Source organism: Struthio camelus, chromosome 3 (assembly GCF_040807025.1).
Source record: "Struthio camelus isolate bStrCam1 chromosome 3, bStrCam1.hap1, whole genome shotgun sequence".
Taxonomy (NCBI): domain Eukaryota; kingdom Metazoa; phylum Chordata; class Aves; order Struthioniformes; family Struthionidae; genus Struthio; species Struthio camelus.
In genome coordinates this window covers 113,158,467-113,175,172 of record NC_090944.1, presented here as the reverse complement: position 1 = coordinate 113,175,172, position 16,706 = coordinate 113,158,467, and the positions used below count along the sequence as shown (strand labels likewise).

The following is a 16,706-nucleotide window of genomic DNA, read 5'->3' as shown; positions in this document are numbered from 1 at the left end:
AAGATTGTCAGGGCCAAACTAAATAAATAACTTGTGTGGTGCCTTTTCTCAGAGAACTCATCAATTAAAGGAGAAAGATACCAGTTTTTAATTACTATTTTATTCAGTGCAGTGATATTAAGACAGAGAGACAAGAAACTATCTTTCCTGATAAATGACACACTGAAGATTTTGACAAATGGATGAAATTCCTTATGCTGCTGCCTTCAAAGAATGCTCCAAGTACCTTTCATTTTCAGGGTCACTGTAATGGACCTAGTTACCTTGCCTCCCATTGGGAGATCATTGAGGCAGCTGAAGGTTAATGTTAAATTCAAGTTATATTTTGGCTGATGTGAAGTAAATCCTAGTGTTGGAATACAATTACGACTATTAGACCAGTTTTTTTTTAACTCTAAAAACTGAAACACCAGGTGGACTTTGTTAGCTCTGCAACGGCAGTGGGTCCAACTATGTACACGCAGAATGTTTTGACTTTCAGATCAACATTGGTCAGCATATCCTAGACGTGGTATATAAATACTTTGATAGCTCTATTATTCATGACTGTCAGCAATAACTGGAATTGAATTATACTTCTTGCATCTTACACAGAAGTCCAGCAAGAAATGAGAGAAATACAGGGTAACTGAGAAATGTCATGGATGTACAAGACTCAACGACAGGCTCTCACAATCTCAGAAGCAGTCAGGAGCTGGGTTGCAGTGAATTAGAAGTTTTTCGTCATTGTTTCGAAAAGCTTTATACTAACGTTAAAATACTGACAGAACAAAAATCACAACCCTTAGTATAGGGAGGGCAAAATGACAAACCTTGAAGTGTTGCATTTAAGTTGGAGTATGTGGGCAGGCAGAACTTTCTTTGTGGAAAGCTTCCTGAATTGTTCTTGAATCAGATTTTCAATAGACAAATAACAGCAAGATTGCCCAGGCCTCTGATGGGATAAGGCAGAGCATTCTGATGACAAAGATCTCCTTCTCTTGATCGCACTGGAGATATGAATGAGTTTCTCCCTGAAAAGGCTGAAGTATTGAATTTAGTTATAGAGTTTAATACAGCTTGCAAGGCCTCTTTTTCTGGATTCATTGAAATGACTGGATATGAATTTCCGTGTACAGGCTGAGGAAGCATTGTAGTGTTTCTGGCTAGCTCACTCTTGAGATGCTTTTCAATCTTTGACAGAAATAACTTCCTCACCTTCCATAGCAGTAATGAGTTATCAAAAACAAGCAGCATATGCAGAAACTGGCCAGCCATTTTGCTCCTGATGTGATAAAACTGCTGCAGTCACCTGAGAAAAGTTCTAATTGTAAAAAATTCTTGAAAAGTATCTAAAACTATTATCTGAAAGTATGAAGGTTATTCTGTATGGGACTGAAACAGTCTTACAGTCTCAATGTCTAATCAAGTGCTTCTTGGATGAAGAGACTAATTACATGCCATAATTTGGCATGAATGATGAGACGTATTTGCAGAAAAATCAGGAAAAGCAAATAATACTGATTTGGAAATCCAAGTAATTCTTTAACTGTGGCCATTAAACTCATCTAGTGACAGGTCCTTACCATCTTGCCAGATTCTACTTGAGTTCTTGAAACTTGCACCTGTAAGAACAGTGCTAATGGATAACTGGCTCTAGAGCATGACAGCCACAGGATTTTTTGTTTTGTTCCCCCCCTGCCTCCCCATCCAGATGTAAGACATGAGCAGAGGGAGCCATGGGTAATGCTTATCTTCTCAGCTGACAGGAGTAATGTTCAGGGGTACAGCACTGAAGAGGCATACAACAACTTGAGGCAGTCAAAACACCAAGGAGACAGTGGCTGCTGCTTGCATGGCTCTCGCATAGCAGATAACACTTTCCAGAGCTGCACAACCGGCCAAACGCAGAGATACCGCTTCACTTGCCAGATACTGCCAAGTTCTCTTGCAGCCTCATTAACATGATCGCCTCTTTCCGATCATCTAATAATTTTCTTCAAAGAAATCTCAAGAGTCATTTTTCCTAATGTGTCAAAGGACTACTTCTGATCATTCGTGTCTTACACCACTGTAACTCAACTGAATTCAGCACGCTATTCCCGAGATAAGAGTGTTTCCAGTGCTTAGTGATAATCGCCCCTTCTTTTGGGGGACATAATTTTTATAAGCTAAATTAAAGCATTTATGCACTATGACATAGATCCGTAAACACATTTAATTTTAGGTATAATTTTAGTTACATAAAATTATGAACAAAATCTTTCATATGAGTCTGTTAGAAAAGCCTTAGCTATTTTTTCTCTAGTTGTTTTAAGGTATCATACTGATAGTTACTGTTGAGTAAGGATACATTTATACTTATGAATTTTAATATTTAGCCTTCCAAATACAATGCTGAACAGACCATACCATAGGAGCACAATAGTAAAATCACCAGAGGTATAAAATATTAGCCTTTGCACAAAACATGACAGCTCTGCTCTATAATGATCAAGAATTCACTGGAAAAAAATCCCATTTTGGAAAGCTTTTTTCCCGAGAAGTTTATAAACTGAAGAAAAGACAAGACTTACAACATCCATTAGAAAGAATATCGAAGATATGCCATACATAAAGGGTAACGCGGAACAAATGCCTGAAGCACAATGCATAAACAAATGTATACCAGATGATTAACTATCGTCCCCAAAGTCTACAGAGAGAGCGAGTGAGCATTTTTATACATCACATGCATAAATGTTTTAGTTCACTTAAGAAATTGCAATTAAGTATTTGTCACACATTCCAGATATTTATAGGAAAGATGTATAAAAAAATCCTTTAAGCACATATGATTGTCTACATCACCCATTCTTTGCTCTAGGGATCACATCTAGAAGTTCAGTATGTTAGAAATGGAGAATGTTGTAGAAAGAAAGAAAATTAAATTTAACTCTTTACAGCAAACATCCTCCTATTGACAATACAAGGTGAAAGATTACTAGATTTGCTTAGCAGGAAAAGTTACATGTTGATTTTCCAGGTTGTACTTTCAAAATCAATCAGAAAATATAAAACATAGATACATACACACTTACATACATACATAAAACATTACTCGTTGTTATTTTAAACCAAAAAGTAACTTATGGGATGGTGAAGTGCAATATGGGTGATTTTTTTTGATCTTTTCCAGATTTCTCTCAATAAACTGCTTATATGTCTTTTATAATATCATGACTGGAGGCTGTTGTTCACTTTCTGGAATATTTGCTTGGGTGAAAAAAATGAAGAACAAGTAAAGAACAGGTTCACAAGGATTTCTTGAAGAACATAAACATTGCAGTGAATTCCATACTAAAAAGATTCCATACTACAAACAAAAATTTGTCTGCCACCATATTAAACGAAAAATTTCTCCTAAAGCACCACAAAAGTCTTCCTAAGCAAACTATGCTCAGACAATACTGCAACGTCCACATCTGCTAATAACTTTTGATGCAATGGCCTATTTCTGTAAAATTTGAAAGAGAGCCAGAGTTTCAGGTAACAGTGACATCCGCACTCCAGCCAGCCAGTATTGGTTTTTGCCCACTCAAACATATGCTGAACATGGAAGAAAGGCAGAGATATTTTTGTCAATGTGTGATAAAGAAGGGGGCTGAGAATACTGTGGGAGGAGGAATTCCCTAGATGCATGGTAGAACTGCAGCAAAGCGGTCTTGGGGATTGTGACAGAAGAGTTAGGGTTACTGGGGCAGAGGTGGGGCACAACAAATCCAAAGGAAACCAAGCCTAAACCATTTCATTACGCAGGGAAACTTATTTTGTTTTGAGGAAGAAAGGAGACTGGGATGGAGGAGAAAATAACTATTATTTTCATATATACATATATATGAAAAAAAATATATATATTTTATATATATATATATATATATATACACACACACACACATACATACATGCAAACACCCCCTCTTATGATAAAGCAACTACTCAATGAAGAACTGTTAAAGGCAAATGGCAATAATACTGTAGGTAGAGCTGCTAATGCAAGACCTCCACATTATATACAAAGTAGGAAGTTGAGGGTGAAAACTTGGGTGAGAAATAGAGCTTGTGAATATTTTCCTAAATTTGAAGCCAGGTATAGCTTTAAAACCTAGATAAGGAACATACTTGTATTACATACGCACCATGCCATGTACTTCTCCATGTTTTTGACAGCAAGTAGAGAAGGTTGCAGGCCCAGCACACGTGAGCATGCCTCTAAGTTTCAAAGGCACAGATCATTGAGCTTGCTGGTCTACCTTTAGCCAGATTCCCTTGTCAGTAGCTTTAGAGGCATTACTGAAAAAATACTAAATGTCACAGGATATGTACTATTCTTACACAATCATAAGGCAAATGATGAGCAAATGAAATGTACTAATATAGTGTCAGGCACAGACAGCAGCAAATAAAATACATTTCTACAGAAGAGATTAGCACAGATGTTTCAGTGGATTAGCAAGTTTCAGTGACAGAAGGTATAATGTATATATCAAAATGCATGTAATGAGAAGCAGTGCAAAAATGGGGCAACTGTTACGTGTCCAAAAAATATCTTCGTAAAAAAAAAATCTGTCAAATATTAACACTTCCCAGCAACAAAACACTCTACAGCTGAACAAGGTAAATTTAATTCTGAATTTACCATGTATCTAATCAAGAATGTTATAATTACAAATATCCCTGAATAGTTGTATCTCTCCAAATTAAAACAATACTTTTCCTGTTAAGCAACTCCTGCCTAGCATGTATGACTGGGACATAAAGATTGTTGTTGGTTTATTCTAGCAAAAGGACAGTTGAGAGAGAGTACAACTGATGTCTATAAACACACCCTGAGGTAAACACCTGAGAAGGGTAAGAACTAAGCCAAAGGAACACACTGGCATAAGAATAAATAGTCATAAATTGGCCATGAAGAAATTGAGTTTGGAAAGGAAACAACCCAATGTTTTCAGATGGAAATCCCCAAATTTGTGACCAGGATAACCTGGTTGTCCACATTAGCAAGGACATGAACTCAAGGGCCCAGGATGCCCCTTCCAGTTTTACATCCTAAAAACATAAAAAATTGTAACACTGCTGTAGAATAATTACATGTAAAATCCTACAGTAGATCAGCTCACTGAAAAAAGTATGATACTGGTTAAAAATAATAATAGAAAAATGTCCATAAACTTAGATGTGCATGAATTTCCAAAGGTTTTGAAATTGATTTTCATAGCTCCAAAACAAGGTGGGTCCTCATTCCAGCTACTGAGACAATGAAGGTTCCTTTCAAGCAATAGGTAGGGCTAAGAGAAATCTGCGTAAGCTCCATTCCAACAAAAAAAAAAAAGGAAGACTCTTTCACTTTCTACCAATATTCTTTACTTATCCTTTTCTACTTCTTCCCAAAAAGAAGAAAGAAGGAGGGAGGAATAGAGATATGGCATCCCTTACCATCACCAAAAACAAATAACAATCTTATTCTATTCTTTGATGACTTCTAGAATTTGCTTATACTCTCCCTTCCACAAAAACTCAAGAAAATAATATAGAACAATAACCAATACATAAATGGGATATACCAACCAAAAGCCTGACCCATTCCTTGGGTTCCCTTTCATTGACCGGTAAATTTCATATCAGACCCTACTGAGAAGACACACAAAATGAATTTAACAAGTAAATTTAGAGTATTCTATGTTTTGTTTCACGGGGTGTTTTTTCCTAGCAGTGGAATCAGTAAACTCTGCATTACAAAAGTTCACACTAGCTAAGTGAATCCCTTTATCCTTCACATAAACTGACTTATACTTGTTAAGGAATCATAAAAATAGCTCTGCTATTGTATGTTGGTCCTCCATCAGATCCAAGGTTCAGTCTCAGCTTTTATTGATTAAGTTTAATTTATATTTAGCCATTAAATACAATTGGATTTTATTTTGCATGTCTTCTGAAATATGGCTGGTTTGTTTTTTTTTTTTTGGCTGATAATTCATATTCAACAGGAATGCCATTTCAATTGACCCAAACTTATTTGCAAATTCAGGCCAAATTAACTGCATCATTTCAGCTGAAAAGTCTTTTCCTTTCTTTTCCTTTTCCTCTTCTTTTTCTTTTCTTGATAATAAAAAACCCTGCAAATAAGGATGTCCTCAGTAAGTCACTTTTTCCTTCCCCACCAAAATTCTATTATTTCGAACATACTCAGCTCCTCAGCAACCAATATTCAAGACATCCTAGTCTAGGAAGCACTGACCAGAAAGTCACAGGCATTTTCTTTCTGGAAAAATGCAGACTTAAATACTTATCAAAATGCAAAAGAAGAGGCTAAGAGTTGCCCACACAGTGACTCCAGAATTAACACAAACTTCTGAAAGATACGAAATGTCACTTATAGTTCACTGGGGAAGAAGGGAGATGTGTATGCAATCTCCTGTATCACTGGCAGCTGCCCTCACCACTGGACAACACGGTAAAGTAGATGCAGACCCAACTTCTGTTCTCTTTTGATAGTGATACCTAAGTTTACCGTTAAGTACTATTGCTTTACTTTATTTAAAATATTTAAATTAAATTATTTTAGAGGATAAAATATTTTATTCATCAGAAATTGTTAGGGTTTTTTTTCAGCAAGGAAAAAAATCCTTCCATATTTGAGTTACTTTTCATAAAATTTTTCACTTCAGACCAAACAAGAAATTAATAATTTACAAGGTTCTAATCTGAATTTATTAAAAATCGCTTTGCACTCTCAAAATTTCTCTTTCCTGTCTTTGTTTCTTGAAAGGAAAACAGTTACTGCAAACAAGATTTAATTGTAGCAGATGGAAGGCACTGGCTAGTACAGCTTTTTTTTTTTTAATTGAAGTCTGCAGTTAGCAGGGTAAAGATGATACCACTGTATACATATATATGTGTATATGTATAGTATGTAGATGTATGCATTTATCACAATAACTATATTTATAGACTGGAAATCTCTAAGTGATTAAAAGCAAAAATATGGGCAGCTTTTGCAGGCAAAAAAAAGGAATGTACTATCTTTGTGCAAATACTGCGCTGACTGTTGAAAAAAATTCAGTGGATGTGATGACTCTATAAATATATACACTATTCTTACAAAATTCAGGACACTGTACATCACTGCATTCTTATTCTGCTTCATTTAATACTCACAGACAGACTGTAAGAAGGTTCCAATATCACTGGTACTGACATCTTCCCTTGAAGATTCAATTTTGTTAAGTAAAAAATCTTCTCTCCCACAATCCTCTCTTTTTTCATGCGACGTATACTGTACAGTCTAAAACGAACTGCATAATTCCCAATCATCTCAGACTCAACGTGATTAAATTTGAATGTCTCTGTGAAGACAGGGCACGGTCCCCGCTGGATGCTGGTTTTTGCTCTCTGTTTCTTTATAGGGAGAAGAACTAGGTGTACTTGCCATGAGCTTCCACCTGCCCTGCTGTATGTTGGAACGTCTGTGACAGCTGTCACTGTCACCAGAAGCTTCTGTTCCTGTGAGTCATAGTCAAAAGTCACATCCAGTGTGCCATATTTAGCTATTGGCTCAGGATCAAAAGGTTTAGGAAGCTGCGAAGATGATCCTCGAGCTGACATATCCTGAAGGAAAAAAAATACAAATACCTTTATTTATTTATTTATTGTTTTCTATTATTAAATCTAGCATGGAAATATATGGGTTTCTCTAAGCAGCAAGAAGTGACTGTGATCTTTGTTCATTTCATAAACAAGGTAATTAAAAACTGAAAGTGTGAATGGCTGACTGGCAGCAAAGAGAAATCAAAAGATTTTACCTGGCCAAATTGCCAAAAGCCAGATGCCAACCAGACAGACCTGGGATTAAATTAAGCTGTATTTAAGATCTCTTCTTCTCTTCCCCACATTAAAACAAATACATGTTTGTTATGAGATACGTGTGAGCGTATACATTTTTTTGAGTTAACATATTTTAGGATTTTAAGACTTGGATCGTGTGACGTGAACAAAGAAAAGACAAAATACAACACTTACTCACACATGCAGCTCTTGCTGCAGGCAACAAGGGCTCTATGTATGTACCAAAAAATAACACGGCTTTATTAACGTAATTCCACTAGAACTGTGTAAGGTGTGTCTGTTTTCAACATGCTTTCTGAATTTTCCATAAACAACATCAGTCCTAAAACGAAAGCTTAATTTTAAAACTGCTTATTGTCACTTTGAATTTTGAACAAAATACTGATATGTTGTGTTTTAACAAAAGCTAGTTTGATAATGATACTGAAATAAGTAATATTTACAAATACAGATTACATACTGAATACAAGACGTTAATAAATAACAAGAAGTTATTCCAAAAATGAAAAACAAACTTATTTCATATCATCAAAGATACGCTTGTTCGTACAAATGAATAGATGCTACAATATAGTCTTTCTGATACAAAAATGTTTTGTTCTTATTTTAAACCTGACGCTATGTATCTATGGGAATTCACTCCTCTACAAGCTTCATTTTACAAGCTGTTGAGTGATTACATAAAAAAGCAGGCAGTATCTGCCATTCTTACTGGGTACATCTAGATTATTGCTTGCTGTGACACGAAAAAGGACGGACTAATGTTTGATTTGCTGAGATCTATTGTGGTTCCAGGATCATATATACACACTGTGTCTTTACCAGCAATGAATTTCATACAAATTGTGATCATCAGGCACAGGCACACAGCAAACTATTGGACGACCTTGCACCATCCTAGCAGGTAAGCCCTCCAACACCCCAGAGCGTAACATCCACTTAGGGTCTACCAAGAGGGAAACTGCTGTTGGCACATCAGGACTGCTCCCTACTGTGACCCCAAAACTTCGAATAGAGACACAAGACAAATCTGCACCAATATAAGTCTCTTCTGCACACTGCATCACCCATGGAGACTCACCCATAGATGTCAGTGCAGTACCTGGCTGTTAAATATACGTCAAAGAAATAGATGCCAGAGAAGATGCTAAGTGCTCTGTAGGACTAGGTTGTAAAATAAACGCTACTACAGAAAGGGGGATTCTTTGGTGGTAAATAGATATCGTTATGGGTTACCAAGGAAAAAAGGAGAAGTAAATGGACCAAATCTCTATTACAAGGTTTTTTAAATGTTCAAAAGTTGAAGTTAAAAAAAATGTAATAATATTTTTTCTCCATTCAATAATTTTTCTTTGGTGTTCAGTTTGAAAAGTGCTAATAGAATAATATTTTATTTGGGTTGCTTGATGTTAATTTAAAAATTACAGAGAAGAAATAGAGTTTTGATTTTAGTCCTTAATAAAATTGATAAAGTTTTCTGACTGGTTTAAAAAAAATAATTCACTCTTTTGGGGAATTGGTTTGAAAGTTAAAATGTCATAAATGTACCTATAAAGAAAAATCTGAAATCTTACTGCAATATTATCTGACAAGCTATATTTTGTATGGATGAGCTGCAACATTAGCGTTCATATCTTTGTACACTGATCTTTAGAAAAAAGCCCCCAGAAGACTGAACTGCATGACATTTCAGAACATTTAACTGTTCTCACTTACCTCTGGACTAAGGACAGCTGTGCTATCACTTGGTACATCCTCTTCATAGCCTTTGTTATGGAAGCTTTCTATTTCGTGTCCTGTGCTTCCCTCACTCGGGCACTTATATGAACATCTTGGACTGTTGCTACACTGGGAAAATTCACATTTACTGTCTCCAACTTCAGAGGGCGTACATGAAAGATGAGGAGAACCACTGTCATCCTGGTATGGAGGTGGCTGCAGTTCATCTAGTGGAGGTGTTCTTCTCATCCTCTGAATGCAGTTCGCTGAGAATAAATGAAAATTCTTTACTTACTTTCTGATTATTTACCATCGCAACAGTTCTGTGGGAAATGATAAGTTCAAATATCAGTATTTAAAATCTATTTTTACTTTACATTTCAAGCTAGATAAAAAAACACTATTGAAAAATATTTGTTAAAAACAGAATCAACTGATATCTCTGATAAAAGATGTAAGAAAAAGCAAAGTATTAAACATTAGTCATAACGGACTGTGCAAGTTGTACATGAATAAGCATAGCACAAATATGACACGACAAAAATTCCAGGGTTTAATCTCAGGGGTACTTACCTTGCTCAGCCTTTGGATACCGTGAGTTGTTTCCGTGCAAGTGGAACGTAGACCAATTTTCCTTAATTGTTTTCTTTTCAAAATGCACTCCCTAAAGCCATGATATCAAACTTCTGAATACCTCCCACACAGTTGCTCACCCAGGGTGCTATTAAATTCAACGCCTAAGACAAATAAGGTAGTAATAAAGGTTGACACAAGCCTTTATACACAACTGAACGCTGCTCATCAGTGAATTTAACGCATGGAGCAGCATCTCAGAGATAGATTCTTTATTACCTGTTAAGGATGGCTAAGGGCTATGTACCCAGCGTCTAGAAATTTGATACTAGGTCAGCCACTGAAGTCGGTGGCAAAAGCACCATGATCAATCTTGTGCTTAGAATGGATACTTGACGCTGAACATCTTTGCTTCTCACTAATGCTAGCTAGATGGATGGAACTGTGGTTATAAAATTCCTCAGAAAATAAACCTGGGGTGCACGGTTATGGATACACAAAAGTTAATTCCAAACAATCACATTTCAGTTTTCGATCTGTTTTAATACACAGCGTTGCACAGCTCGTTGTAGCTGGGAAAAAAGAGCAAGGTGCGCGTTAGCTGAAATGAAAGGAATATACAAAGGACAGCTAAAGCTTGGATCACGTTTTGTTTATATGTGCCGTACAGGCTTTCATGAAAATTGTGATGTGTCTCACATGTAGGAATAACTAAATGCACAAAAATTTCAAAGCAATAACATTTCTACTCATATAAGAAATCTACCGAATAAGTTAATGAAAGTATGAACACTAGAACATTATGCAAGACTTCATTTCAGATTCAGCTAAGAAAGAAACTAATATTCTTTCCTATATCACAAAGGTTGTTACATTTTAGATTCACCACCAAAATTTGGCATACAGCATTTATGATTCATAAGACACCCTCAGTCTTTGTATGCTTTCTGTCTTCATTCACCAGTCCTTATAAGCCTTTAGGTTATATCATAAGAATTTTTTTTCCTTTTTTTTTTTTCCTATCACTTGTTTCATGTGGTAGGGAAAGAATGCTTAAAAATCTAGTTGCACAGCCTCTGCTGGATGCCAACCAGACAGACAGGAAGGGGATTCTAAGTGTGGAATTCCATGTAGTAGCTTTCTGGGTTCTGCCTCCTGGCAGTAAGAACATTTTGATCTAAACGTGCAGGCCCTAAAATTGTGCAAGCCCTGCCTGTGTCCTAAATTCTCACCAAGTACACCAACCTTTTAGCTTTCAATCTGTTGCTAAGAGGTAATCAACAGCTTCCCTTACAGAATGAGGTCGAAAACACAGTAATGTGGCTTTCAGGAAATAAAGTCTTAGTGAACACCTCCGCCCCTTCCCTTTTTTGGTTCTGTTTTGGAAGTTATACTGTGGCATGCAGGAATGTTGCATAGCTTCTGGAACTAGACATATGCTCAGGCCACCATAGTTTTGGTGCACACGATCCACAAGGAGCAAACTCAGGCACTTTGGCTAGAAGGGAGGAAGAATGACTGGCTGGGTAGATGAGGGGAGAGCAGTGGATGTCATCTACCTTGATTTCAGTAAGGCTTTCAACACTGTCTACCACAACATCCTCACAGACAAGCTGATGAGGTAGGGGCTAGATGAGCAAATAGCGAGGTGGATTGAAAAGTGGCTGAACGGCAGAGCTTAGAGGGCTGTGATGAGTTACGCATAGTCTAGTTGGAGGCCTGCAGCCAGCTCTGTATCCCAGTGGTAAATACTGGGTCCAATCCTGTTCAACTTTTTCATCAGTGACCTGGACGAAAGGACAGAGCGTACCCTCAGCAAGTCTGCTGTTGACACAAAACAGGACCGAGTGGCTGATACACCAGAGGGCTGTGCTGCCATGCAGAGGGATCTCGACAGACTGGAGAAAGGGGCAGAGGGGAACCTCATAAAGTTCAGTAAAGGGAAGTACAGAGTCCTGCCCCGAGGAGGAATAACCCTGCACGAGGACAGGCTAGGGGGTTGACCTGCTAGAGAGCACTTCTGCAGAGAAGGACCTGGGAGTCCCGGTGGACAAGGTGAGCCTGAGCCAGCAATGCGCCCCTGTGGCCAAGACGACCAACGGTATCCTGGGGTGCATTAGGAAGAACCTTGCCAGCAGGTCGAAGGAGGTGATCCTTCCCCTCAACTCCAGCCTGGTGAGGCCACACCTGGAGTGCTGGGTCCAGCACTGGGCTCCCCAGTACAAGAGAGACATGGATGTACTGGAGCAAGTTCAGCAAAGGGCCACTAAAACGATTAAGGGATTGGAGCATCTCTCATACGAGGAAAGGCTGAGGGAGCTGGGCCTGTTTAGCCTGCAGAAGAGAAGACCGAGGCGGGGGAATCTGATCAATGCATACAAATATCTGAAGGGAAGGTGTAAAGACGATGGGGCCAAACTCCTCTCCGTGGTGCCCAGTGACAGGACAGGACAAGAGGCAACAGGCACTAACTGAAACACAGAAAGGTCCATTTGAACAGAAAGAAAGGCTTTTTTTTTTTGGTGAGAGTGACTGCACACTGGAACACGTCACCCAGAGGGGTCATGGAGTTTCCATGCTTGGGGATATTCAAAAGCCACCTAGACACGTTTCTGGGCAACATGCTCTAGGTGACCCTGCATGAGCAGTGGAATGGGACTAGATGGTCTTCGCAGGTGCCTTTCAACCTTAGTGATGCTGTGATTCTGTGGAGCCAAAGTGCATTGTAGACCCCCAAAGCTGGACAACTAAAGAAGGAGGACATGAAAGCTTACTAGTTACCGCACAGGTAACTATAGGCCTCACAGATCACGTGTGTTGAGGACAGCAGGGCTCTTCTCTATTTCACTGAGCTCCTCCTAGCTTTAGGTTAAAAAAAAAAAAAAAAAAAAGGGGGGGTAATTAAAACAACATAAAGCACTCCTACCAGATAATACTGTTGTTAGGAATGCTCACTTTCCTGATCAGAGCCAGGCTACCATTCAGAGTGACCATGTTAGTATTACAACACTCATGTAAAAGGTCCTCTGTTATTAGTTTGCTCAGTGATGCTCACTCTTGAAACTCCAGTCCCCCAGGGATGGAAAGGACAAAAGAGCAGGTAGGGAATCCCATACTCAAATGAAGTCATCAGCCTAGCAGATACACATAAAACTTTAAAAAAGAAACTGAGTTCTTAAGCAGGACAGTTAGAATATCAAACTCATCATGCAGGAACAGTGAGAAAGTTTTATTTGTAAAATACGGAGCGATCTAGGAAAGCACATTTTTTGATATTAGATTTAAATATCTTGTGCCCATGGAACTAGACAGACATTGTCTGAGAATCTAAAATGGTATGTTTATCAAAATAAAATGATAATAAATATAATTTCACTCTCTATACTGTAAAAACAGGACTTCCTTTTCATAACTTATGTCATTAAATATTATTTCAAATTCGGAGCAACTACTTTTCTGCTCATTGTGGCCAAAAGGCAACAAACAGTAGTAAAGGAGACACTAACTACCGTATAGCTACAACTCAATTTCTTTTTCAGTTGTACTCTAGTCTGTAATGACTTTTTAACCTCAGCTTTTCCATAATCCAAAGAACTGGAGCTATGTCTGGGTAACTATCAACACCATTATTGTTTTACATGAGTAAATAAATGATGGTGTGACTCACTTTTTTCACTTTGATGAACTCCATTATATGTCCCTATGGGAAAACTGCACAGGCTGCATGACTGAGAAGGCACTTTTAATGTAGGCGGGGAAGAAGTGAAGAAAAGAAAATTCTTACTACCCAGCTAACTGCGATTCATAAATGTCAGAAAAGCAGAAACACCAAGGCAGGTTTCAACTATTTATTTTTGAAAGGTTACTTACCAAATAGAAACGTGTAAATTGTTAAAACAAATATCCAATATCACTTTCTAAAATCTCAGGACACCTTTGTCTAAACAGGCATAAACGGTTTTTGAACCAGAGAGTTCTCTAAATAAAAAGATACTAAAGCTTTTAAATATACTTTGAGTGAAAAATGTCTCATTATAAATTAATTTTCCCTTCCCCATACTAAATGATGCTTTTCATGTTAAGACTCTCTGATAGTACTGCAAATTTGAATTATGTGAAGACATTCTAGTGACATGATATCAAAGACAAATGACATCACGGACTGATAAAAGATGCTGGGCGTTTTCCTTGAAAATGACATAGAAGTCATACCAAACTTAACAACAACCAATCAACATTTTGCATAGGTATCGAATTTAAAAATAAAAAACCACTATGAGTGCACACTGGCCTATTTCTGATAGTATTGGAGAAAAAATTTGGAGCCAAAAAGAAAATCTGAAGTGCTTACGTATTTACATATAGCCCCACTGTCCATAAACATAAACATACTTTTCATTTAAGGTGCAAACTTACACACTGTTACACCTCTGCATACTTATATACTGTAGCAAAGCCAAAAAGTGCTCTCCAAAGACCACCGAACATGGCTAATAATATTTGCTAAAGAGTTACTCTTAACAAGCATATCGTTAAAGTAAAAAAGCTAGAATTAATTGGAGCATCTTTTCCACGCAAGATTTCTAAGAAACTTTCGGCTCTCAAATCAAAAAATAAATTCTCCGGGTTCCCTCAATGAACATAAATGTATAAAATTACAATACCATTTTCGACCAGTCAGCAAAAAAGAATAATTCAACATATATCCCAAATGTGGAAGAAGAGAATAATCGAAGAGAAATCAAATGGGGTTAGCCTGAGATCCTAACCAGTCAGGAAGTGCCACTATACAGGAAAGAAAAGAAGAAAGTTAATAGGATGAGGATCCCACCTCCGGTTTTGCGCCGAAAAATACGTGCAATAACTTTGTTCTGTCATAAAATGAGTGAAACCAAGTTGTTCAGTAATAAATGTTCACTAAAATCTAAATCGAGAATTCAGTGTATTACTGTCAATAAACAGATAATACTCTTTTAAGGGTTAACTGCTTTAATTACAATTTTCTTTCTTTAGTGAAACAGGAAAAGGCTCATGTAATAGTAATAATAAAGTCCTTGTTCAACAGCTGAATAAACCAGGAACTATAAGCAAAAATATCCAACAAACACAAGCAGATTAGCATTTTGCTGCTACCATCACAAATTATAGCATGTAAACTGTCATAAACACATTTAAGTCAGAAGTACATAAATTACGTTTTGCTACTGTTGGTCAAATAATGAAAATTAATCTGTTTTCGTAAGTCCTTTTACACAGGCCTTATTCAAAGTCAAGGGGAGATAACACATATGCCGTCATCAAACTCAAGGGATTGTCAATAAAATCCGACACGGCAACTTAGGACAAACGAATATTACTAGAACATACAATTTATAATTATGTGAAGACGCACAAACATTTTCATAGTCATTTGTCCAAGTGGAATTGCAGTTTAAAACTACCGGAGCTTACTAATACGCAATGCTTTTATTTTAGAATTTTTGGTTATTATTCAAACTTCCTACTCCCAATGTTCCTCACTTCTCCTCTATGTCTGGGTCCCTTGTGGACCACACTAGGCTGTACAACATTTTACCATGAGGCTGGCAAAGTTCCTTTCTGTGTTTACAATGCTTAGACTTTGCTATCTTAACTATTTTTCCCAAAGGCTGTCAGCAGTACAGTCCTAGCTTTCTTTAGTCCACGTGTTCTGAGTAATTCCAAGAACGTCCATCTCATCAACATATAGAAGCAGAATTTACCCATGTGGTGGTAACTCCCCTGTCTCATAAGCAGTAATTAACTGTATTTTTGCAAGTTAACTTTGAGTTTCTCGTGTATATTGCTTCTTTAAATATTCACACTATTGTGGGAGAACAGCATCATCACAGAATTTCATTGGGAGTCTGGTTTTCAGTTTCTTTTAAACAAATAATCTCTATATAAATTAATAATTTCTGCAAGTCACATTTGTAATTACCACGAATATCTCCATACTCAAAACAGTATCTTTCTGCCTCTGTTCCCCCACATTTGCTATACTTCATAATTATTTTTTTTTTATTCTAACATAAATTTCAACTTTTCGAGCCTTCCAGGGGTTCTATGTAAATGTTAAGACAATTTAAATAAAACATAAAATGAAATACTTGTTTAAAAATTAAAGAAACCTTTCTTATTCAGAATGATTAAATACCCTTAGAGGCTTCTGATGTGCAGCATACACAGTCCAAATGGAATTTTCATGTTTGAACTTCGCTCACAACCAAAATACTACACTGACTGAATTACTCCACATTATGAGAAGTATAAAATATAAGCATTAAATATTGAATGAAGACGTGGGGCTCTCCTTCCTTTAAAATGAAATGCTTACATACATCTTTGTGGGAGCAAAAACCCTGTTATTTCACAATAAAACAGATTATCTTTGCATTATTCTATTTCTTTTCCGAAAGAATTATGGGCATGAGACTTGCTTAATGTAAAAAAAGGGGGATTTAAGAATGGTATGGAGCAATTATTGGCAACAAGGGAAAAAACAAAAACAAAAACAAAATCACCTCTTATCA

General features: G+C 37.1%; 1 protein-coding gene across 5 annotated transcripts in view; it reads right to left on the bottom strand.

Moving 5' to 3' along the window:
• SYT14 (synaptotagmin 14) overlaps positions 1–16,706 on the bottom strand; it is a 79,365-nt gene that overhangs the window by 11,683 nt on the left and 50,976 nt on the right. For 4 of the 5 annotated variants that reach the window (XM_068939738.1, XM_068939736.1, XM_009668947.2 and 1 more), the window contains 2 exons: positions 9,580–9,848; positions 7,177–7,626 (listed from right to left, as the gene is read on the bottom strand). In XM_068939738.1, coding sequence (XP_068795839.1) covers positions 7,177–7,626; positions 9,580–9,848 — 719 coding nt within the window. Of the gene's footprint in view, positions 1–7,176; positions 7,627–8,095; positions 8,186–9,579; positions 9,849–16,706 lie in introns of those variants that run through there. The other variant, XM_068939737.1, reaches the window with a different exon arrangement.